At 40.3% G+C, this 25,969-nt stretch overlaps 1 protein-coding gene across 3 annotated transcripts in view; it reads left to right on the top strand.

The window, feature by feature from the left end:
* The window catches only part of samd12 (sterile alpha motif domain containing 12), a 114,094-nt gene that overhangs the window by 74,246 nt on the left and 13,879 nt on the right, over positions 1–25,969 (top strand). The window contains exons 5-6 of one of the 3 annotated variants that reach the window (XM_027148482.2): positions 12,402–12,471; positions 13,126–13,554. The exons of the other annotated variants lie outside the window; for them this stretch is intronic. Of the exons in view, the coding sequence (XP_027004283.2) occupies positions 12,402–12,471; positions 13,126–13,198 (143 nt within the window). The 3' untranslated portion in view covers positions 13,199–13,554. Of the gene's footprint in view, positions 1–12,401; positions 12,472–13,125; positions 13,555–25,969 lie in introns of those variants that run through there. 3 annotated transcript variants of the gene reach the window in all.

Below are 25,969 nucleotides of genomic sequence, written 5' to 3'. Positions count from 1 at the left end.
ACATAATTATCCTGGCAGTGTGTAGACGTGTACGCTGCTTTCATCTGGAGTCTCCTTTACCCTCTGCTTTATCATAATGGTGCCATTTATAGTCATTTGTTCTGCTCAGGGCGATGATTCATAACACAGAAGTTTGAATGTGAAGTGAATGTAGTTATCACTCCTGCTTTTTACCCTGTAAACTGTCTCTCTCCCATGCATGACTTTTTTTTTCCTCACGTCCACTATGACTCATCACATCTCGGAAATCTGTCTCTTTCGATTTGCCAACTTTTATTGTAAACTAGCAGGACTTTTTTTTCCTGACTAGGCTCTGGCTATCATGCCCCTGTATCTGTGTGGTCTTGAGCACTTCCCGGTTCCCAGCATAACAGAGCTCCACGGTGAGTAGGATATTTATTTGTCTGTCCAGGCAGCATGGGTGAAATCTCATCACCGCTTGCAGCCGTCTGCCCGGTCTGGAGCCGCGTCACACAGATGGGTCTGACCTCCGTGCTGATACACTCAATCTGTCCTCCATTCTTTGCGCTCCTCTTTCTCCCTGAGTGCACTGCTGTGTTGATAAGGGCAGACTAAATCCTCTTCTGCTCTCCGACTCTGACCCTGCCGCACTGATCCTTGAGCTGATTCCAGCATTCCTTCTGAGATAAAGAATTCTTTCTCTTGTTTTCCACCTTTATCTTGTGCAGCATCTCTGATTAAAAAAGTTCCACATTGCACATACACGTATACACACACTCATGGCTCGTATACACACTCAGCATTTACTAAAGTGCGAGTATTTATGAAACAATCCAGATAAAATCATTCCTGTGCAATTAGGATTACTTTCCTTGTGTTTTTATTCACATATTTGAGTAATTATATGCTTTGGGCCAACAGGATTATTACATGGATTTATAAGAATATCCCCTTTAGATAAGCCTAATTATTTACATAGCCAAAGATTGCATGTCAGGGAATAAGCCTCAGTTGGGGGATGCCATTGGCTCGATATCTATGTGTTACCGTGCCGACAGTCAGTCCCCTCCGGTGCTGGCGAAATGTCAGGCAGATTTGCGGCCCACTTTGTCTTAATTAGGCGTTCTATCAGCGAATGCACGCTTACGTGGCCTACTCCATTTTTCAGCTTTTAAGCACCAGGTATTCACAGTGTTCTACAATAGATATTTCCCCTGGCAGTGTGGCCTCAGGGCAGCTTATTTCTGCAGTACTGCGTTACGAGGCCATTCGTCATCTGCAGCCTCTTATCTCAAGACGTCCTGAGCTTGCACGGCTTGCGGATCATCTCATTTTTAGTACTGTATTCATTAGCCAAAGGCATGCTGTCAGTAAGCATGCTTTCACTAGCAGGAGGTTCTTCGGTTTCAACATTTACAACCCGATCAGAGACAAGCAAAGTGGGAGACGAGCTGCAGGTAAACCAGCTGGAGAGCTTTTCTTCCCGAGGCAAGCATCTTGCCCTGTCCTTGTTTTCTCTCTATAGATAACCTGTTCTTCTTGACAGCAGTGTCCAGGTTTTGTAACTTACAACACACATCACAATCTCACTGACCGAAACAGGCTTGTGTTTACAGTACAGCATACAGGAGAGTGGTTCTGCCTCAGCAGGGTTAATAGATAACGTTTCAGCTGACTGGAGGCTAAGTGTCGAAGCAAATACAGGAGGAGGCCAATAGGCCTTTAATGCCCCTTTTCCACCGATAAGAACCGGGTGCTGGTTCAGAGCTAGCACTGGTGCTTGTTCAAAGTTGGTTCCACTGGCGAACCTTCCTTCTAAGAACCGGTTTGCCTTTCCACCGACTAGAGAGCCATCACAGCGCTGTGTGACGTCACTGTATACGTGTCACGTGTCCCAGCAACGTTAGCGCAGCAGCGGCAAACACGACAACAATGGCAGATGTTGCTTTACTGTTAATGCTCATGGCTTTGTGAACATACATTGGCATCCAAACGCGGCGAATAAAACGTGTACGTGCAGCTCCGTGTAATCTGTGTAAATGGAGGTTATAATCGCTAAAGTACATAACGTTATTTTATCGTTAACACAGAAAAAAGTTAGCCTTAGCATGTAGCTATTATCATGTGTGCTGATAATGTATCATATCGCGGTAAAGTAAAAGTGTATTAAACATTAGTATACTTAAGGTACATTATCAAATGTGCTAACAGTAGCCCCGAACACAGCCCCGCCCACAAGTGGTTCTTAAGTCTAGACCAGCAATGTTTTGGTGCTACTTAAGAACCACTTTTCCTGGTTCAGAGCCGGTGCTTTGGCGGTCGAAACAGAAAGATCTGGTTCTAAATTAGGCTCTGGCTCCGAACCAGCACTCGAACTGCCTCGTGGAAAAGGGGCAATAGAGTCATGCTGATGTCCGTGCTCCTAATTTTGAACCTGCCCTTTTTACTCTATAGAAAAGTAAGGACTAGATCAGTGTGGCATAACATACCAGTTACATATCACAGGCACAAGATGATACACTACACGAGACGCTTCTATACAAAACAAAATATTATATAAAATAAAATATTATATATATTATATTATATATAATAAAATATTGTGTTTTGATACTTTTATGTTTGTACGGCCAACAAATCGAACCACTTGAGTATCAGTACATTGCATTGTAAGAAACATAGAACATCCACCTTAAATGTGTCACACTTATCGGTTTAATTACCAATCCTGATTTTTCTCTGTGTTTTATCATCTTTTTTTGAAATACATTTCTGCTAACGTTACTGCCAGGACAATCGTTTTTAGCTGTGAGTGTGATGTATATCAAGTGCAGCAAAGAGGAATTGTTTAATAACAGTGTTTATTATACCAGCCTTATTAGAAACCTGAGTTCACATATTTTTTTAAAAAAAGTGACGTGACATATGGCTAAGTACGGTGACCTATACTCAGAATTTGTTCCCTGCATTTGACCCATCCAAAGTGCACACACACAGCAGTGAACACACACACACACACACACACACCGTGAACACACACCCGAACAAGTGGGCAGCCATTTATGCTGCGGTTGGGGGTTCGGTGCCTTGCTCAAGGGCACCTCAGTCGTGGCCGGCCCGAGACTCGAACCCACAACATTAGGATTACGAGTCAGACTCTCTAACCATTAGGCCACGACTTGCCCCAATGTATATTATATATTTATTATATTATTATATTATATTAAATATATATATATATATATATAAACCTGACTCCAAAAAAGTTGGGACACTGTACAGTACAAATTGTGAATAAGAACAGAATGCAATGATGTGGAAGTTTCAAATGTCAATATTTTATTCAGAATACAACATAGACTACATATCAAATGTTTAAACTGAGAAAATGGATCATTTTAAGGGGAAAAATAAGTTAAATTTCATGGCATCAACACATCCCAAAAAAGTTGGGACAAGGCCATGTTTACCACTGTGTGGCATCCCGTCTTCTTTTTATAACAGTCTGCAAACGTCTGGGAAGTGAGGAGACAAGTTGTTCAAGTTTAGGAATAGGAATGTTGTCCCATTCTTGTCTAATACAGGCTTCTAGTTGCTCAACTGTCTTAGGTCTTCTGATGCATCTTACTCTTTATTAAGTTTTCTATGGGTGAAAGATCTGGACTGCAGGCTGGCCAAAATGTCTCACTTTCAACATTTGATATGTTATCTATATTCTATTGTGAATAAAATATAAGTTTATGAGATTTGTAAATTATAGCATTCCTTTTTTATTTACAGTTTGTACAGTGTCCCAACATTTTGGAATGGTGTGTGTGTGTGTGTGTGTGTGTGTGTGTGTGTGTGTGTGTGTGTGTGTGTGTGTGTGTGTGTGTGTGTGTATATATTAATTGGTGTTTTCCGATGATCTAAGTTCACGCTGCAGGCTTTGTTTGTTTGCTTGTGCCATAACACTTCTTTCTGGTTTGCTCAACTTTTTGCGCTAGTAAGCAAGCATGCATCGAGGCAGTTAGGTTCCCACTCGCATGCCTTGTGAGCTGTATGCTTCTACCTCTGCTGATGTCCTCTAGTGTGTAAGAAGACTTAGAGCTCATAGTAAATTAAATGGAAATATTGTTGTATATAATATGAGCAGCACATTGCCTGGGCAGTATTTTGTATTCAAGACAATGTTTTGTAACATGCTGACAGTAAAATGCTGACTGGGAGGTGGACTGCTAATCCCAGTGATCTCAACACTTTCTACACTCAGGTTCTCTTAAACCAAGTTACATGTATCTACTTTTTTGTACATATAAGTTTTTGACTTTGGTGATGCTGTGCTGTGTATATACATGATGACCGTTTTGATTTTGGATGATAAAATGTTCTCCAAACCAGACGTACAACTTCCTCCACAGTGGTTATCTTTACTCCCACATCCGATTATGTAATATTTTCCAAACTGGTAGAAATACAGGAATTCTTCTGAAAAGATTTACTAGTTCCCTGAGAGACAGAGAAAGAGAGAGAGAGAGAGAGAGAGAGAGAGAGAGAGAGAGAGAGAGAGAGATGTATGTGAACGTGTGGGTGTGAGAGCGCAAGTAAGTGAACGTATGTGTAAGTGAACGTCTGTCTGTATGTGTGTGTGAGCGTGTGGTTGTGAGTGTGCGCGTGTGTATGGTTGTGTGAGAGTGTGTGAGCGTGTGTGAGCGCATGTGTATGTGTGTGAGCATGTGTGTGCATGCTTGTGTGTGTATGCGTGTGTAAGCGTGTTGGTGTGAGAGCATGTGTGTGTATGTGTGTGTGTGCGTGTCTGTTTGTGCGTGTGTGAGAGTGTTGGTGTGAGTGTGTGTGTGTGATTTTGTATGTGTGTGTGTGTGCAGATTTGTTTTGAGTGTGTGTCTCTTTTGAATGGTTACTGTGACATATACTCCTCATGCTATATTTTTATTTCCATCACACAAAACCTCTCTTCTTGGCCTTCCTCAGTCAGTTCCTTTAGTTTTCTCAGAAAAGTGTGAAGAGAGTAAAACAGAATGTGACAGTGAGACATTCGGAGAAAGACTGATAGCCAGAAACCGATGGAGGCGAAGGGAGACTCCAGGGAAATACAATGCAATATTCCAACCAGTGGGTTCTGCCACACTGCCCCACGCAATTACAATATATCTGACAGAGATATTGAACTGAGATCCCCTGCCAGCCCAGCTGACGGCCCTGTCTTAGGCTGGATTTCCCTGAAAACAGCATCCGGATATTGCATTAACACTGAAAGAGCAGAGTCTGAAGACGGAACAGTATAGTCTGCTAGAGACCGCTAAGGGACAGAGCAGAAGGGAAGACACTAGCACTAGACAGGGCAATGAAAAAAAGTCAGCGTGATCTGGACTGATTATTGGTCAGATTGAGGAAACTTCATACGTGTAATGAAAGAGAAGTATCATTAGATTAAATAGACGAAGTAAAGGAATAACAGGAAGGACGACTGAACGCTGTACAGTATTTTACCAGGCAATTAGTCTCCTGTTAGACAAAGGTGTGTACATGACTTGTAAAGTTGTATCTTAGCAACAGGCTTGAGCTGATTAATGATGCTGTCTTTTTGTGGATATCCAGTTGATTTTTTTTTTTTTACAAAAAAATGTTCTTTTATAAAATCACACTGACTTCCAATTCATCGTTGCAACAGTCAGTGCAAGTGATACGTTTTCCTGCAAGCTCAGGGACTCTGGGGCAAACTTATATTTCAGTTTCCGAGTCATTAATAAGTCATTAATAAACAAACATTCTCAAACGAACATACACATCATGCATTTTGGAAATTTTCATAATGTTGAGTATTTATATATAAAGCTTATTCGTGTGTTTCGTATTCTACTCATAATATTATAATATTGTTTAAAGCTGCAAGAGTCCCAATATACCTTTAGTTTTCCTATGTTGTGTTATTGCAGTCAAGACTGTTAATAATCTCTAGCTAACTAGCAGACAATAAACTTGCAGATTTCTGACAAGATCTCTGAGAAGAATTTCAGAGCGTATTCTTAACCTATAGCATATCCATGTATACACACTAAAATGTCTTAGTTATCTCAAACACTATTGCAATTTTTTTAGCCTATTAAAATATTTGACTAGCCAGCTAGGTCATGCCGGTTAATTAAATGTTATGCGTTTAATGTAGCAACGTTTTTACGCAACTTTATCATTTCTGTATAGATGGTAGAAACAAGCCAAGATAAGTATATGTGAAACCCCATGATTATTCTCAGTCTAGAAACACTTTTATACAACAATGTGTCTTTTTTGGGCAGAATTATAGAAGTGTTGATGATGGTTATGTACCGTGTTTCACTGGGTTCTATATATGAAGTGATATAGACTAAATTATGTTATACGTAAGATAAAAACACAAATGAAATAAAAAGTGTGTTGTGCTGATTTTCATAAATCAGGCTGTAAAATAGCTACATGCCTGGAAATGCCCTTATCCAGTGTTAGGGCAATAATTAAGAACTATAACAGCTGTAAGGACCCTGCTTGGAAGAGGATGCAGGTGTATTTTGCCCACGCACATTCACAAGGGTGGTTGGTGAGCTACTGAAAAAATTTCTCCAGGGATAACAGTTGGTGGTTTGCAGAAACTATGAGCATTTTGGGGTCATCAAATCTCCAAAACTGCAATTAGCTGCCAGCTTCTCGCCAGCAAACTATTTGGAGGTTTGCCAGAAGAAAGCCTTTACTTTCATCTAACCACAAACTTAAGTTCAGTAGATGCTGCTGGGACTTGGATCTGAGGAGAGTCAAAAATAAAACTTTTTTGGCAACAAACATTCCAGGTGGATTTAGAGTCATAAGATGGATGCTTATACAGAAAAGCTTATTTACCACTGTTAAGGATGGTGGAGGATCCCTGAAGCTGTTTAATCAAACATCCTGGGAATCTTTGTTAGGATACATGGAATCAAGGTCTCATGTGTCTCATGCGTTATCAGAAGATTTTAAATGAAAATCAGGCTCATTTTTCAGTAGAACATCCAGTATCATAAAGCATCAAGGAAGCTTCTGTAATGATGAATCCTGGCTCTGTACTCTCCAAGCTCAGCAATAATTAAACCGGTACCAATAATTGTTATACATCTGTTATGTCTATATTTAAATTTACAGCATTTAGCAGACACTCTTATCCAGAGTGACTTACTTTTCATTCATTCATTCATTTTTTACCGCTTATCCGAACTACCTCGGGTCACAGGGAGCCTGTGGCTATCTCAGGCTTCATCGAGCATCAAGGCAGGATACACCCTGGACGGAGTGCCAACCCATTGCAGGGCACACACACACACTCTCATTCACTCATGCAATCACACACTACGGACAATTTAGAGTGATTTCCTTTTTTTTATTTAGTTTATACACCTGAGCGATTGAGGGTTAAGGGCCTTGCTCAGGGGCCCTGCATATATATATGTATAACAATTATTGGTACCTGTGCATTTAGTGCTATGTGCAACTTCTATTGTCCAACATAGCATTCAGTCTTCTAATTTAATTATTGCTGAGCTTGGAGAGTACAGACCCAGGATTCCTGAGGGGAGGGAGGGATGGAGAGTGAGTAAGAGAGAGAGAGAGAGAGAGAGAGAGAGAGAGAGAGAGAGAGAGAGAGAGAGAGAGCTTTTGTCCTTCATATAAAGGTTTAATTTTTTTAATGTGGAAATTATGCACAAGGTGAACCTCACATTTCCAAAGGGTTCCAATACAATTGGAAAAAACTGGCTGGCTGCACTTGCTTAGAAATAATAACATATATGCTATCAAGATTAGAAATGGACATAGACAAACTCTATGCATCTTGATCTGATGATGACTTGTTCCCAGGCCCCAAATGGTCAAATACAATGCTTTAAATTTTATAGTTTCATTAAATATGTGTGCTTTAGTGCAGAAGGGTCACACAGACCGATTGTGTAGTGAAGCTCTGGCAGCGTTAAGCATGCGCACTAGGTCTCTGATCGACTCGGGTCAGAACAAAAGCCCAAGGTCTTTGCTCTTCCAACCTGTTCACCACACATAGAGACACAAAGTAAACTAAGGAGCTGAACAGTGTGAAGCCATTAAACCCCTTTGCCAATATCCACATGCTCTTGCCTCCAGCTTTACCTGCAACTGGGTTGAATAGAGGAAGCTGGATCTGGAACAAGTGCATGAAAATAGCAATGGTGTGCTGCTATATACTGTAGGATGTGACATATTGCATGGTGACATTTATGTTCCTCTGTTAGAAACTGCTGTGCTAAGAATAATATAGATCCAACACTGCTTATGTGGTGTACATACTGTATATTATTAAAATAGGTCCTGCAAAGGTTGCATGGGTTTTCTGTTTCTTTTACAACGATGCTAAATGTAGCTAACTAAGAAGCAATGCTATCCACTGAGTGTGGATGGAGGAGTTTTAGTAAGAGCAACGGGTATTTAAAGATCTACTGTAGCAGTTATTTTAAAACCTGGCCACTGTTTGTCTGATTTGATTTATTATTAAATAAACTGGCGGAAAAAAAGATTCTTTAATGGAAATTCAATTCAATTTGGTTTGTATTGTGATTTTAACGATGAACTTTTTTTTTTTTGCTAAAAAGGAGCTTTACAGAAATGTAAAAATTCCGATTATAAATGGAATGATGGATGATAAGGTTCTAGGTGAAGCCCTTTCAGATGGACAAACACTTTATTATAATGAGGGATGTGGTATAAAGTGTTGATCTATCAATCAGAAGTTTGTCAGAGTTCAAATCCCAGGTGCACCAAATTACCCCTGCTGGGCCCCTGAGCGAGGCCCTTAAGCCTCAGTTGTATAAAAAAAAAATTAAATAATTTTTAATCATTTAATTAATTGCTCTGGATACCTGTGTCTGATAAATTCTGTACTGTATGATACCTTAGTAGAATATTTTGTTCATTAAAACAGCAGCGCTGCTTGGCAAGTTTTGTTGGCAATTCCTTTATTAAACATTGTGTTCTGTACATATCTGTGGCTCACATAAGCAGAAGTCAGGTCAAAGTTCTCTTGTGTCGTAATACTGATACACTGTGACACGGCAGTGCTACTGACCGAGGCTCAGCTTCTCCTTATTCGTGCTTATCTTTTAGTTTTGCCCACCTGACCAATGCTCTCAAACATAAGGTCACTGCTCTCAAATCTATTAACACTCTATTTATTCTTTTGAGCTCGGTGCCTGGAAATGATGAAATGTCAACGGTGGATGTTTTTCTAAGGGTTGCGAGAAATTACTCGTGATAACCTGAAAGAAAGCGTTCAGCGTTCACTTTTATAGGAACCCCTGTATGCTAATAAGGAACGTGTCTAATCAGCCAGTCTCGCTGCAGCAAAATAAAAATGGAGATACAGGTCAAGTGATTTGAGTAATGTTCTCATCAACCATCAGAATAAAGATAAAGTGTGATCTCTGTGGCTTTGATCACGGTATGGATGTTGGTACCAGATGTTTACACAGATGGTGCAAAAAAATAAAACATTGAGTGAGTAAGCGATAGTGCTGTGGGTAGAAACAAGGCTATTATGGACACAGGGTCGAACAAACTGAGCAGCTGAAGATTAGGAAGCAAAGTCATGGTCATTTTCAAGTCTTTAGCTGTCCGCTTTGGTCACGTCTGTGCTCAAGATAGCCTCAGATGACAGGAGTAGAACCTGATGTGGTCTTTTACTGTTGTAAATCATCCACCTTGAGGTTTGATGTGTATCCTGAAATGCTTTTCTGCTTATTATGCTTGTACAGAGTGTTTATTTGAGCTGGTCAACTTGTCTGGTTATTCTTTTCTGATTTCTCAACAACAATTAGCAGATGCCGTGTTAAGGGCCTTGCGCAGGGGTCCAGCAGTGGGAGCTTGTCAGACCTGGGTTTTGAACTCACAACCTTCTGACTGGTAGACCAACACCTTAACCACTAGGCTACCATTTCTCCAACAGCAGGTGTTTTAACCTGCAGGCTCTTGGTTTTCACCCCATTCTGTGTAAACTAGAGACTGTTGTATATAAAAAAAAATCAAAGCTCATCTGGTACTAAGAATACACATCAGTTAAAGTCACAGACGTCTCAGATGTTTGACGTGAACTGAAGCTTTTGGGCTGTATCTGTATCATGGGTTTATGCATTATGTCCTGCAACACGATTGGCTGATTACTGTAGATAACTGCGTAAATAGCAGTTTAGTTTGATGGTAATTTGATCTTTTTTGCTTATTTTTATAACAGGTCATTTTCCTGGCTTTGTTTTTTTAAGACAGTTAGACTGTCTGATATTAAAGTGGTGAAAATGTTTAAAAGATTTAATTGCAGTTTGCAGTGTTATCAATCACTATTCTTCAAATTTCTTTCTCCTTGTAAAATTAATATTTTAATAATTAATAGAAAACCAGTGCAATTAACTTCTAAACAAAACGCACATCTATTGACTTTTCACTCGTCTGACAACTTTTTATCTGCGTCACAGGTTTTACTCCTCCGGAGATCTGTTGGAAACATTGAACTCACACGAGCACCTCATTTTCTTATTGTTTTTATCTCGCTGCTTTACGCATGATGTCATTTCCACAGTTATTCTTTCTCAGTCACCTGGAAGGTTTCCAGTAAACTTGCATGCAATTGTTCCCAAATGAAACCTCTTGACATTTTGGGATAGGAGAAAATCAGCGCCTTAATTATTCTGTATTTCTGAAATGAAAGTATTCTTACCGTGGATAATCCTCCATCCAAACTTTGTCAAAGCCTTTGTTCTCTGTGACTTTGAGATGGTTTGTAGATCGTTTCAGCTCCTGCAGGAGACTCTCTGGAGTGTAGAGAGGACACAGATGGGTAATGGGTAGCGTTAAGGTGCCCTAGCTGCTCACGGACCCTGTACGGAATATATATATATATATATATATTTAAAATTATATAATTAACAGATTTTGAATGTGCTCTCACATACCGTAAATATTAAAGTGGTTTTATTGAACACACAGAGCAGTCTTATGGCACTGGAATCTTGACACAAAGGTGAGTTTGAATTAAATATAAATAAAAAAGCCAATAGGGGTTTTTTTAGATTCAAACTTGCATGCTTTAACAGCTTCTTTTTCTCATGTCACACTCCACATTCAGAACTTTAAAGTATTTTTATTGTTTAGAAGTAGTTCTGATTTTTTTGTTATCTAGCTTTCTAGGGGTAATATATTCACAGAAATGTAAAAAAATAATAATAATTTTATTACTATCTACAAAGTAAATGAAGCCCGTTTCTGCTCTCCTATGTGCTTATTCATCAGTATCTATAATATGAAGGTGTTATCTTCAACCACTAAAAATTCTGTGTAAGGGAAAAAAATCCAGAGTTACAGTCAGAAAATCATTTATTTGCTTATACTGATTGTTTGGCTTCATGTGGCTAGATTAACTTACTTTAGTCCTTAGTTCTGTGTTGTTTTATGAAGCACCATGGTCCTGGAGTAACGTTGTTTTATTTCACTATGTACTCCATCAGCTATATATGGAGGAATTGACAATTCTAGCTTCGTGGCTTAATCGAAAATGTCCCATAAGTCGATTTCAATTCCACCAGTTCAATGGAACACCAGAATACCGGTAAAAAAGTTAAAATTTTCCAAGGTGATAAAGGTGAAGATGATTCGCCGACAACGTTATCTAACAAAACGTAAGTGGGAGGAGCTACAGAACCATGAAGTCCTTAAACATCCTTGTCAGTGCCATTGGTTTGATAATATTCAGGTGTCCTTGGAGACTTTGTGTTTTATTACTTAATGTTTATATTATTATGTTCTTAAATATATCTCTTTTTTTAAGTGGAAGGTGGGAAGGCCAGGCTGCAATGAGGCTCATCTGGAATGTATTTGTGTTGTAAATTAAAGGAAAGCAATGACATGGGAAATGGTTCCCCTTGTACCTCGATCTTCTATAAGGTGATTTGTAATGAAACTAAAACACCAGAAAATGAGGATGCAGACACTGATGGCGTTTATGTGCGCAGATCTAGGAGTTAACTGACTGTTAGCACTAGTCTGTGTTTGTGCTACTCTACTCTATGGGGATCGTACAAGAGTGTGTATATTTACTCTGTCTACATTCAAGCCCAAGAATGTATACCATAGAGGGGAAGGCATATGAACAAGGTGTGCTCGATATGCAGGCTGTAGTTATTGTTCACTCTGGCTCTTTCTTTTGTTTAATTTGTGCTTTTCTGTGTTTCAATTACCTTTGCCTGGAGGGTGGGACATGGGTGCACAGGGAGGTATTGGAAAGGGACTGAGGGTCATTAAGAAAGGAAAGAGATGCTTTGATCCCTTTTGTCTGCCCTTGCCACATGCAAAAGCAATTAAAAAGTGGGTGTATATGAGTGTGACCAGAACTGTTCTGACATGGCTTTCATTATGATTGTTTACAGCTGGGGTTAGAGAGTTCCCTCTGCACTGGGAGCCTGAGTTCCTGTTAACCCCCATTACTGCATTCAAATGGTAACCTTGCTCACTGTCCTCAATCAAACACTTCACTTTCAGTGAACATACACACATACATACATACATACATACATACATACATACACACATACATACACACACACATACATACACACACACATACATACATACATACATACATACATACATACATACATACATACACACTGTATATACATACATACTGTACATACTGTATATACATACATACATACATACTGTACATACATACATACACACATACATACACACATACTGTATATACATACATACATACATACATACATAGATACATACATACATACATACATACATACATACATACATATATACATACATACATACACACATACTGTATATACATACATACATATATACATACATACATACATACATACATACATACATATATACATATATACATACATACATACATACATACATACATATACAGGCACAAATCCCTGGGGGGAACAAGGCGACATGCTCCCCCTCCTTGTCTGAGGGGTTTCCTCCTTAATATATCACTACAAACCTAAATATGTACATATACATAATATAATAATATGTACTAAAGGCACTTGTGCAAATTATAAATGCAAAACAATGTGTTTAAGTTTGAAACAATTTTGTCCCCCTTCTGACTCACAGTGGTTTGGTCCATTGTCTGCTATCCCTGTTCTCACACACATTAGCTGTGGCTCAGCTATGGCTGACCGAGTAAGTAGTTACTTTGCTAATATACATTTAAATCAGCGGATATGTTAAATACATTTCTTCATTTCTACCACTCAGCAGAATAACACACATTTACATTTGAATGAATGAATTTTGTTCGCTCCGTTACCTCACCGTTTACACAATGACTGCAAAACATTAGAGATCTGCTTTCTCAGTTAAATTCAATCTTATTAAGCTTTAGATCAGTAAATGGGTGTTGCTTCTCTTCTACTACTGTAAAGTTTCGTCCACAACAAGAACGATAACTACCGATAACCACGTGAGCGTCCACTCTGATAAAAATGGCTTCAGTTTTAGTGTGCTACACAACTTAATTACACAATACACTACAGTTCATGAATAGCTTATTCGCTTTTTTTTCAATGTATGCATGTACGATGTATAATTTATTGGACTTATTTAAATTTAATTATCTAAGTTGCCCTATATTTGATGGCATAATTATCCATAACTTCTTTTGAGAAAAATTAAATGAAATAAATATTCTTGATGAATATTTTGGTTGATTTATTTGGGTTATTCATTGAAGTATTTCTGCTTTTACAACTATACTTATTCTTTGTTGCCCTCAGAAATTGCTCTTTCTGTTCATTATTATGATTTCTGATTTTTTTTCTATTTATTGTCCCCCCAATAGTGAAATGAAACACATACATACATTTCATTTACGACATTTGACAGACGCCCTTATTCAGAGCGACTTACATTTAGCTCGTTTATACAGCTGAGCAATTGAAGGTTAAGGGCCTTGCTTTAGGACTCATGAACTCATGACCTTCGGATCAGAAGTCTACCATCTTAACCACTGAGCTACTACTCTCCCTGGGCTAAATACACACTCACATGACTAGACTTCACACCATTCATACGTTCAGTGTTCTTTCAAGACACACATGTTCATTTAACATGAATGTCAGGATGTGTTGTGTAATAAGTCACACATACAATACAGTTACAGTATTTGGGGGGGGGGGCACTCTTCCAACTGAGCAGGTATGGGTTAAGGGACTTGCTCGAGACCCCAACAGTAGTAGATTTTGAACACACAGCCTTCCACTCAGTAGTTCAACCATTTAACAACTGACATACCACTGCCCCTAGATTAGGCAGTATTTTTGGTGAATTTGGTGGACTTGAACCCAGACATCTTTATCAAAGCTTCTTCAGATCTGCCTTATTTATTGTTGTTGTTTTTTGTCAGCAATTTTACTTCTACTTCAAGCTGTATTGATGCTTTACTACTCAGACAGGAGAAAGTGAAAAATCTTTGAAAACCTGTGAAAAAGATTCACTTTCTGACTTGATGTCTTTAGCCACGTGGCTATTCTCTGGTCTGATATCATTCAGCCTTCAGCTAAATAATTGACATAAAAGCATCTGACTGACTGCAGAAGATTCGTTAAACTCTAGCTTGTTTTTTACCACTTTGGTTTACTAGGATCTTTTGCTTGGTCACATCCTGAAACACAGCTTACCAGTGGTGACACCAGCTCCTGATAACATCCCAAGAATTGTTGCAGCTCATGTGACCGGTTTATCAATTTCCCCAGTAATTTCTCTTGCATTCACAGTTAAACGCTTACAGTATAAACATGGCTTTCCTGATCTGATAGACGTTTCCCTTACACCTTGCTCATTAGGAGTACGATTAAAAAAGAGTACAATAGAGAGCTGATGGTAGTTAAGAGTTGTTGACCACAAAGAAGGGTTGCCATCGGTGCAGCGGTTATTTATGCTGAATGCTAAGCACAATCTCACTGTGCCAATTTAATTCTGGTTTGCCGGGGCAGGCTGTTTATTTTTCACGAGCTAGATTAGAATATAAATGCAGGCATCAGTAAATGACCTTTAAAGCAAGGAAAAATTCAACACCCTGGCATGTGTGAAGCCACTTGGTCTCTGCAGAACTAGATGTAGGAAAAAAACCTGTTTACTGATCTTCACGTTAAAGACAGTGGAGAGAAGACGGTGACGGGTGATGAGGATGATCTCTTATCTGTCCACCATCACTGGAAATGTCATCAGTCTCTTAGGTCTGACTCATCCCTTTCTCTGAGTTAACCTTTCAGTTTCTCTTCCTTCTGGACAGCTTTTCCTGTGTACTGTGTATCTTGAGCTGCAGAGGTAGAGGCGGAAAATGCTATTAAAAGCATAGAAAGTGGAAGAAAAGGTAGTTGTGTGGTGTTTGGTTCCTGAGATTTCTAGACCCTTTTCTGTCACTGGTGCATGGTTACTTTTGTCATTTGTCTTTTTTATCATTTGATTTATAATCACACCATCCAGTGTCACTCAAATGAGGATCAGGTTCCCTTTTGAGTCTGGTTTCTCTCAAGGTTTCTTCCTCTTCCATCTAAGGGAGTTTTTCCTCGCCACAGTCGCCTCAGTCACCTCACACCTTTCTTTCTTTCTTTCTTTCTTTCTTTCTTTCTTTCTTTTTTCCTTTTCTGTCTTTCTTTCTCTTTCTTTCTTTCTTTCTTTCTTTCCCTTTCTTTTCTTTCTTTCCTTCTTTCCTTTCCTTTTATTTTCTTTCTTTCTTTCTTTTTTCCTTTTCTGTCTTTCTTTCTCTTTCTTTCTTTCTTTCTTTCTTTCTTTCTTTCTTTCTTTCTTTCTTTCCTTCCCTTTCTTTTCTTTCTTTCCTTCTTTCCTTTCCTTTTATTTTCTTTCTTTCTTTCCCTTTCTTTTCTTTTCTTTCTTTCCTTCTTTCCTTCTTTCCTTTCATTTTCTTTTCTTTCTTTCTTTCTTTCTTTCTTTCTTTCTTTCTTTCTTTCTTTCTTTCTTTCTTTCTTTCTTTCCTTCATTCATTCCTTCTTTCTTTCCATTCCTTTCCATTTCTTTTTTATTTTCTTTCTTTCTTTCTTTCTACAAACACATTTAAATATAAATCTAATATTACCCTTGAACTTTTATAGTATATACATTTTTCTATAATATTAAACTTTCTGTATTACATGTCTTATGTTCTGTAAAGCCATTGTTAAAAGCGCTATACAACTAAAATTGACTTTAAATTTGAATTTGTAATATTTTCTTTTTACTACAGAGGCACCCTTTTGCAATAAAATAAAATGTTTTATTGCCAAAGAAAAAAAAATCCAGTAACATACAGTAGTACAAGCCAGCATGCGGTCACAATATCCGACGACACCCCAACAAAGTCACTGAATTCATTTACTTTTATAAGATGTGTGCAGCATTATAAATGTGCCCACTCCAGGCACTCAGTTCCCTATAAAAGAGCTGCTGCGTTCGACTGTGTTGTAAATGTATGTTTTCAGCAGAAGGAGAACGGCTTTAGTAAACACCATAACTCCAAAAGGAATAAAATACGACAACCTTTAGTTTTCATTGAATAAAACATTTCCCATTTTGTTGTTGAAAGTCACTGTGAATTTTATTCAGCTAAATTGATGATTGCTCGATGATCCTCGGGTCATTCATGCTTCTTTAGTAAATAGCCCGTGCCGGTCAGGGTGTGGCTGGATTCAGAGCCTATACAGGGAACACTATAGTATATACAAATAGAAGTACACCCTGAATGGCACAATGGACTTTTTTTTATAAACAATCAGAGCTGTCAGCAGTTTAGAGGTGCTAATACGCATACTAGACTTTTTAGGAGGAAACCAGAGAACCAGGAGGAAACCCTACACACACCGCAACCGTAGTTTTTTTTACTTTACCTCTTCACCGTGGAGTAAAACGTGAGCTGCACATGCTCAGAAATCAGATATATTAGAATTATATTTGTATAATTCAAATACTCATTAATATTATTGTGCAAAGTGGAAATTTTGCTATCGGAATGAACACTTCACTGGCGTCAGTCGTGTCGGTCTGTACTGGAACAATGTGGAACGTGTGTGTGTTCATGACACTAACTCAGCATCCTGAATGCCTTAGACCACCTTGATATAATGAGCTAGGCAGGATAACACCCTGATGAAAAATATGCATTTGAAGAGGAACATGAGTGTGTATTTTCTGTGTGGCTGAATTAAAGAGCGTACATGTTGGAAAGAAAAAATGTGTTGAAAGAAAGAATGCTTGTGTGTGCAGAGTTGTGTGTGCGGCAAATGATAAATCTCTGCTTTGTACCATACTCATTTCCCAAATGCAGGATTCTTTGCGTTTCTTTGCGATCTGTCCCGTCCGGCGGGAAGCGGCAGGCAGGGAGGGAGGGAGCAGGGAGGGGAGGGAGGGCAGGGCGGGAGGGAGGGAGGGAGGGGGAGGGAGGGAGGGCGGGAGGGAGGGGCAGGGCAGGGAGGGAAGGGCAGGGGAGGGAGGCGAGGGACGGGAGGGCAGGGGCGGGCGGGAGGGGGAGGGAGGGAGGGAGCGGGGCAGGGAGGAGGGAGGGAGAGCGGGAAGGGACCAGGAACAGGGGAGGGAAGGGAGGGAGGGCGGGCGGGCAGGGAGGGAAGGGGAGGGAGGAGGGCAGGGGAGGGAGGGCCAGGGAGGAGGGGGGCGGGAAGGGGGCGAGGGAGGGAGGAGGGTACGGGAGGGATGGATGGAGGGAGGGCGGGAGGAGGGAGTGAGGGGGGCGGGCCGGGAGGGAGGGATTTCTTTCTTTCTTTCTTTCTTTCTTTCTTTCTTTCTTTCTTTCTTTCTTTCTGTAAGCCATTACTTTCCCATCTTCCTTCTGTGGTAATAAGTAACAATCCCACAAACTTTATGATGGCTTGGATCAACTTTTCTGAGCTAAGAAAACAAAAGAACATCATAAAGCCCCCAAAGGAATTACGCTCCCAAGGGAGATGCGAAAACAAATCTGTTTAGAGAGAAATCGAGGGGAAATGTGTGCAGAAACCCCAAGATAAAAAGTCTCTCTCACTCTAATTGCTTTTGTCACCAAAGTTTTTTATGAAGTAAAGCCCACACATTTCTGAGAACCCTCTGTAAACCATTTGGGGCGTGTGTATAAAAGGTTCATTGGTAGCTGAGACAAAAAAAAAAAGAAAACACCCTCAACCAATGGCTATAAATGTCAAGAGACATTTGGTGAGATTGCAGCACTCAGATTTGAAGTTTCAGTCAGTTACTGCAATAACCTAAAGTGCCACTCTAATTGCAGCTTGGCCAGAAGACGGTTTGCCATTTTGAACATTCTGCATCAAGCTGGGAGAAGAAAATCCTTTCTTAAACGCTTGTCACAGCAGCCTCTTCCATCCTCTCGAAAACCTTGATTAAGATCTCCAGTGGTGGCTGCAATTATAGAAGCCTGAACAACAAGATTTGTCAGGAGTTGCGAGCCCAGACAAGTCCATTTTTCATGAACAGACCCGTGTGAACAATGAGGTTCTGGGTATCATCTAACAGAGCGTCTGCTTTGTCAGCAGCTGTCCTGCTGTTCTGATAATGAAATAACTCTAGTGTGTCTGCAAGTCCATTAGGTATGACGTTTCTTTTTCTGTCAATGAAACGTATGGAGATATTCAGTTATGAGCTGTCCAGAAAAAGGTAGAAGGCAGGATTCCTTCAGGCAGGCTGCAATCTGCAAAATAGGCATGAGTCATTTCTCCTGCTATCGGGTTTGTCTTGGATCGCATGTCAGACAACGTGTCTATTTTCATTTGACTAAACTTTGACAGCAGCTTCTCGGTGAAAAGCTGAGAATGAAGAAGAATTGATTGATTCATTCATTCTGGTCAAGGTTGCAAAGACCAGGAGTCTGTCCCTAAAACACTGGCTGGGAAAACACCCTGAATGGGATGGGACATTTTTCCACACGGAACCACTCACACAAGTTCAGACACTCATTAACATTTAGCATAGCCTTTTGTGTACAGTCCCACATGGACATGGTAAGGTCATGTGACCACCCAGACATGACTCTGGACCCTGAAGCTACCTCCTGCTGCACCGCTGAGTAAACACTTTCAGGTGCATGACACAAAAAGCCTACTTTCTAATTTTCTCTGGCTTTTCTGACAAGTTCATACATAAATGCCACAGATATAAGCGGAGGTGCGTTTGCCACTGTGCACATGGCGGACTGTTGCGTTCCTGAGCTGTGAAGACAAGCTAATTTTCCCCTCCCATAATGAAGAATGAAACCTTTGCAGTTTTTTTTTCCTTCCGCACTGTGACAACCTGTCCTCACCTTTACTGGGTGCAACCGAGGGGAAAAAACAACAAGAGACCTGTGGTGAAAAGTGGATGATGACAAATGGTATTTGTAAAGCGTGGATAGATAAAAATACAGCACACGTATGTGTCGACACACTTCTCACACACGGATAAGCACGTGGCAGCATCCCAGCTTAAAACCTAATATTTCGATTGATTTACTTTCTGCAGTGTTGAGTTGTGTTGTGTGTGTGTGTGTGTGTGGATCTAATGGGCTTGGTCTGCTGTGCTGTTCAGTACAGTACGCTTTGTGTCAGGGCTTATTAGAGGGAGAGAGAGAGAGAGAGAGAGAGAGAGAGAGAGAGAGAGAGAGAGAGTGCCAGTGCTAGTCTACATCTCCTGGCTTGCCCACATCTGTTGTCTTGTGTGGTTAGCTGTGTTTGGAAGCGAGACTTAAATCCCGTGAATGAATTGGCTTATTTGTTGGACTTGTTTGTTGCTGCATGTTGGATTTCGTTTTGAAGAACGATTAAACACAACTGACTCATTTCCCTTTTGTGTGCTTTTCCCCCTCCTCATCTTCTGTTACAGCTGAAGTGAGAAACATCAGTGACTCCCGCTTCCCACGAATGGAACGGTTATTGCAGGAGTGTAAAGAGAAAATTGTTTTCACATTCGATCACGGCTTCACTGAGTTCTCCCAGAGCACCTAGCAGTTTTTAATTGTAAAAGATAACTGGGACACTTCCTTTGTGCTATCTCTCACTTTCTGTCTCTCTCAGGGTCTCTCGTTCACTCTTACTGTTTCTCTCTCTCTCTCTCTGTCTCTCTCTCTCTCAGGTTCTCTCTTTCACTCTTACTGTTTCTCTCTCTCTCTCTCTCTCTCTCTCTTTCTCTCTCTCAGGTTCTCTCTTTCACTCTTAGTGTTTCTCTCTCTGTCTGTCTCTCTCTCTCTCTTTCTCTCTTTCTCTCTCAGGTTCTCTCTCAGGTTCTCCCTCAGTCTCTCTCTCCATCAGTGTCTCTCACATTTTTACTGTCACTGTTACTTGCTCCCTCTCTCTCACTCTCTCCATTTTTCTCTCTGTCTCTCTCTCTCTCAGTGTCTCTTTTTCACTCTCAGTGTTTCTCTCTCTCTTTTTCTCTCTCAGCGTCTCTCTGCCACTATCACTTGCTCTCTCTCTCTCTCTCTCTCTCTCTCTCTCTCTTTTTCTCTCTCAGCGTCTCTCTGCCACTATCACTTGCTCTCTCTCTCTCTCTCTCTCTCTCTCTCTCTCTCTCTCTTTTTCTCTCTCAACGTCTCTCTGCCACTATCACTTGCGCTCTCTCTCTCTCTCTCTCTCTCTCTCTCTCATGCACATGCTCTCATTCACTCATACTCTCTGTCTCTCTCTGTCTCTTTCAGGGTCTTCTTTCACTCTCAGTACCCCCCCCCCCCCCACATTTTTTCCACTTTATGTCTTTGTTTAGCAGACATTTGCTCTGTAAGTGAGTCATCATTCTTACCTTAATCCCCCTGGCCCCTGGTCAGAATTGCCATTTCTCCAGTACACAGTGGTGTGTTTGCTGAACTAACAGTTCATGTACTCTTGGCTGTGGGAGGAATAAGAATAAGGAGCAGCTGAGTTAGCCATAAAGATATATCTCTCCATGATTCAGAGGCAAGTGGGTGTCTGATCAGGCAACTTGTTTTATTAAATTTCAAGAAGTCCTGACTTCCTGAGCTTCGAAGAGCTGTGTGGGTTTTATTTCCATGGTTGTTGTACCTGTGAGTGTGATCACCCTCTCAAACTATTTCAGCCCTAGCTCTTTATAGAATGCACTCAGGTTGATGTCGTTGGCTGATGGTGACACTTTTTTCCTCTGATAGGAGGTGATGAGCAGCCGACATTTCAGAGAAGGAAGGAAGCAAGTCGTCATGGCGACATTCGGTCCCCAGAGTCCATATGCACTCTTGGTATTAATATTTATCATTTAGTTGCTTGGCAAACACTCTTGTGATGCGACCTACATAGTTGACAGTCGCTAATGTGATTCATAATGTACACAGAATCTAATGAGTGTTGATGGCTGTCCAAAAAGTTTGTGATCTTACTTCAGTTTTGAGGTTTGGGACCTTCATTTGTGTACACTGTAAAGCGTACAAAAGTATGCAGACACCTGACTATTACATCCATATGTACTCGCTAAAAAATCCCATTCCAGATTTATTCCTCTTTACTGTGATAATGTGCTCCACTCTTCTGTTCTCTTTTGCGTGGATTTGTGTTCATTCAGCTACAAGAGCATTCTGTGTTCCAGTCTGTGTTCAGTCTGTGTTCCAGTTCATCTCAAATGTGTTCAGTGGGGTTGAGTCAGAGTGAGAGTGAGGAGGTCTGGGGCTCAGTCTGTGTTCAGTGGGGTTGAGTCAGAGTGAGAGTGAGGAGGTCTGGGGTTCAGTCTGTGTTCCGGTTCATCCCAAAGGTGTTCAGTGGGGTTGAGTCAGAGTGAGAGTGAGGAGGTCTGGGGCTCAGTCTGTGTTCAGTGGGGTTGAGTCAGAGTGAGAGTGAGGAGGTCTGGGGTTCAGTCTGTGTTCCGGTTCATCCCAAAGGTGTTCAGTGGGGTTGAGTCAGAGTGAGAGTGAGGAGGTCTGGGGTTCAGTCTGTGTTCCAGTTCATCACAAAGGGGTTCAGTGGGGTTGAGTCACAGTCAGAGTGAGAAGGTCTGGGGTTCAGTCGGTGTTCCAGTTCATCACAAAGGGGTTCAGTGGGGTTGAGTCACAGTCAGAGTGAGAAGGTCTGGGGTTCAGTCGGTGTTCCAGTTCATCACAAAGGGGTTCAGTGGGGTTGAGTCACAGTCAGAGTGAGAAGGTCTGGGGTTCAGTCGGTGTTCCAGTTCATCACAAAGGGGTTCAGTGGGGTTGAGTCAGAGTGAGAGTGAGGAGGTCTGGGGTTCAGTCTGTGTTCCAGGTCAACCCAAAGGTGTTCAGTGGGGTTGAGTCAGAGTCAGGGCTCAGTGGGGTTGAGTCAGAGTCAGGGCTCAGTTCAGGACACTCGAGTTTCTGCAGTTTAAAGAAGAACCACATATGGGTAGGATGGGATTTATACACCAGCAGACCCAATCCAGAGAGACAAGGAGTAAAATCACGTAATTTAAACTAAACTTGTCACCATTTCTGTTGTCCTTCATTTGCTTAGAGTATGCTTTCTATTATTTTTTAGGCATGTGGTGTACAGTCCTTTCTTACTCAGATCCTGGATAATTAGATTTAAACTGGATTTAAGTAGAATTTCCTGCCTCTTAAAAAACAAACAAAAAAGGGATGGGGTAGTTAAGGAAGAGGGGTTCTTGTAATCTGCCAAAATGACTCAGCCCGAATTCCAACACCCACACTCTTAGACAAATCCTTACTTTTTCCCAGACTAGTTGAGTGATGAATTGCTTTCTGGTTTAATTACAGGACCTTAGAGTTCAGTTCCCCAACAAGCCTTAGGTCGTGCAGTGCTCTAGAGGGAAAGCGCAGTGCAGCATTTTGAGATAAAGATACAATCTGATCTTTTTACCAGGAACATGATCAGCTATTAATATTACATAATACATAATATCACCTTTACTGCCCCTAATACATTGAGACATGTTTATAGATGTTTCCTGCCTTAAACCCAAAGACTTGTTTGCATGTTCAATCATGACCTAGTTTCTAGTTGCTGATTAGATCTATTTCGAAACTTAACGTTAGCATTGTCATGGGGAAATGGGAAACCCGTCCATCGACCTGTAACAAGTTCGAGGATACAAAAATACGTTTTTGCTGATAAACCTTCGTCTCTTAAAGCTCTTAATCTTTTTTTTATATTCAATACTTCTTCATTTATTGCACTGTGTGCACCATCTGCACTGTCATTCTTTGTCAATGAATATGAATAATATTGGGACAGTAATTTGGGAATGCACTGAAAAGAAAACATGCCTCCCCCCCCCCCCTCCCCATAAGAGCAACGGCAGCTCACAGAGCCGAGTCATTATTCACCAATAAATCTCAAGGTTATGGAGATGCAGCATGCAGTCAAAACATTAGGATTCCTTCCTGGACCCATTTCCTGTCTGACATGGATCGCTGCCACTAAAAGTGCAGATTTGTCACATTTTAGGACTCTTTTGAGAGTTTTTTTTTTTTTCATTTTCTTTCACAGATGTAAGACTAATGAGCTCACAGATTAGCTCAAGCCAGTTCACCCTGCTTTGCACCACTTAGTCTTACCATCCTAGCGAGAAGAAACTGTTGATTACGTTTTTATTCATGTGTAATGTAATCGCTCCTGGCAAATAGAAAGTTCTGCAAAAGTGTGAATGATATTATTTGGCTTATCAGAGTGTTGTTTTTTTTTTCTAGAAGACATTGAGAAGAAAGGCACAACCTCAGTTCGTTACACAGCTTTTCTAATGTGATGTCATTAGCACAATATGTGGAGCTCATTCTGTGAGGAAACAGTAACGGGAGGTATGAGAGAGTTTTCTGATGATCTGGGTATGAGAGAAGCCATTTTCCCGGAGCACATGCAGGCAGGCTTGTTCAGGCTAAATAAATTATCACGAGAGCTATTTTTACACTGAAATATAAATGCAGTAGTCCTCTGAGCAGGAGCTGAGAATCTATACTCAGAACCACATTAGGGAATACAACCTAGCCCGTATCTGTGTGCTCACACTTTCCACTTTCCTTGTTATCCGTTCCTGCATGCGCTCTACTGCATCTTCTAATGCCATTCTTCTTGCGAGGGTATCTTTCCTAGAGCATAATAACAGATTTGATTTGTAAATTTTATTTGTAATGTATTATTGGAAATTGTGCATGGAATACAACGCAACTGGGTTTTGCTGTTGTAAGAAAATTTACACGTATGTGGCACAATATTCCACGTTGATTATTTTTGCAATAACGATAATTTGAGAACATTTTTTTTTCCTTTTACACGCCTGCAATTTGTTAATGATTGTCATTTTTAATTAATTAAAGAATTACACATCATATATTGATTGATTTATAGTTGCAAAACATCTGCAACTCGAAACGAGATAGATCTTACATTATAACGGCTGTAATCAGTCCTCTTCACAGCCTCTCATTAGACTGTCAACACTGACACTGGAGACTCCTTCCAAAAAAAATGGAACCAATATTTGTTTTGTCTTTTCCATGTTGTCTCTAAAAGATGGATTATATAATATTAAATCTGTCTGCGTTGTTTATTTTCCTAAGATCAGGTCTATAATGGCTAGGTGAGTCCAGCATTTAAATGATTCCTGGAAAGGTCATGAAGCTCCGCCCCCAGGATCTTAGACGGTCCGTAAAAAGTTGTGCTCAAAAGTTTGCATACCCCGAAAGAAATTGTTAAACATTGTCATTAATTATCACATAGTTGTATGATTCTTTTTTAAAACCTTATAATAACTGAAATCACTTAAACAACCCTGATCAAAAGTTTGCATATCCTTCGTATAGCCGCATTATAAACACACAGGTTGAAATTAAATGACTATTATTCAAGTTCAATTCAATTCAAGTTTATTTGTATAGCTCTTTTTACAATGGGCTTTGTCTCAAAGCAGCTTTACAGAGCTGCTATATATACATATATATATATAGTGCTTTAATAGGTAGTGCTTTAATACTTTCTGTGCTGGAACTGACCCACATAGAGTGTACACTCACTACTACTACTACTACTACTACTACTACTACTACTACTACTACTACTACTACTCTGCTGCTGCACTTAGGTATGTATATGTATTTATCCACAAAGAGCAAGTCTGAGTTGACTCAGGCAGCAGTGGCAAGGAAAAACTCCCTTAAATTGGTAAGGAAGAAACCTTGGGAGGAACCAGACTCAAAGGGGAACCCATCCTCATGTGGGTGACACTAGAGGGTGTGATTACAAATATATATTCAACAAATGTTGAATTGGTGTAGAGATCACATGGAGTTCAGATCTCCTCATGGTATCATAGACTCCAACTGGAGCTGGTAGATCTGTAGATGTCTCAGGATTCTCATAGAGTCAGCCTCATCTCAGTGGAGGTCCAAAATCTTCATCGCACCTGTGAAGTTTCTGCACCTGTGACTTATTGTAATTGTAATTAGTGTCTGTGCATAAATAGTCAGCGAGTTTTCAGCTCATGAGGTGATGCACTGACTTGGCTGGATACTGCACCATGACAAAAGTACTGCCAATGGACCTGCATAATAAGGTACTTGAAATATATAAAGCAGGAAAATAATATAAAAAGATATCTCAACACTTGAAAATGCCAGTCAGTGTGCTGTTCAACTCTGACAAAGAGGTGGGAAATAAGAGGTTCTGTTGATACTAAGCCAAGGTCAGGAAAATCCCACAAACAAATCTGAGACAAATAGTCTGCTCTGGAAAAAAGTGCTCTTGTTGGTTAAAGGAGCACAATAAGGAAGTACTTGAACACAAATGACCTGCATGGTCGAGCTGCCAGGAGAAAGCCACTACTGCTCCCATGGCACAAAAAGGCTCACCTTCAGTACACCAGACAGCACCTAGACAATCCTCACAGCTTCTGGAACAGATCTACTGTATTTGGAGTACACTATCCCCACTGTAATGCATGCTGGCTGATCTCTTATGTTTTGGGCCTGTGTGAGCTCCAATGGCACAGGGATGTTAGTAAAAATTGATAGCAAGGT

The sequence above is a fragment of the Tachysurus fulvidraco genome, chromosome 24 (assembly GCF_022655615.1).
Source record: "Tachysurus fulvidraco isolate hzauxx_2018 chromosome 24, HZAU_PFXX_2.0, whole genome shotgun sequence".
NCBI lineage: Eukaryota > Metazoa > Chordata > Actinopteri > Siluriformes > Bagridae > Tachysurus > Tachysurus fulvidraco.
The sequence above is the reverse complement of the archived record's forward strand: the minus strand, read 5'-3'. Positions and strand labels throughout refer to the sequence as shown.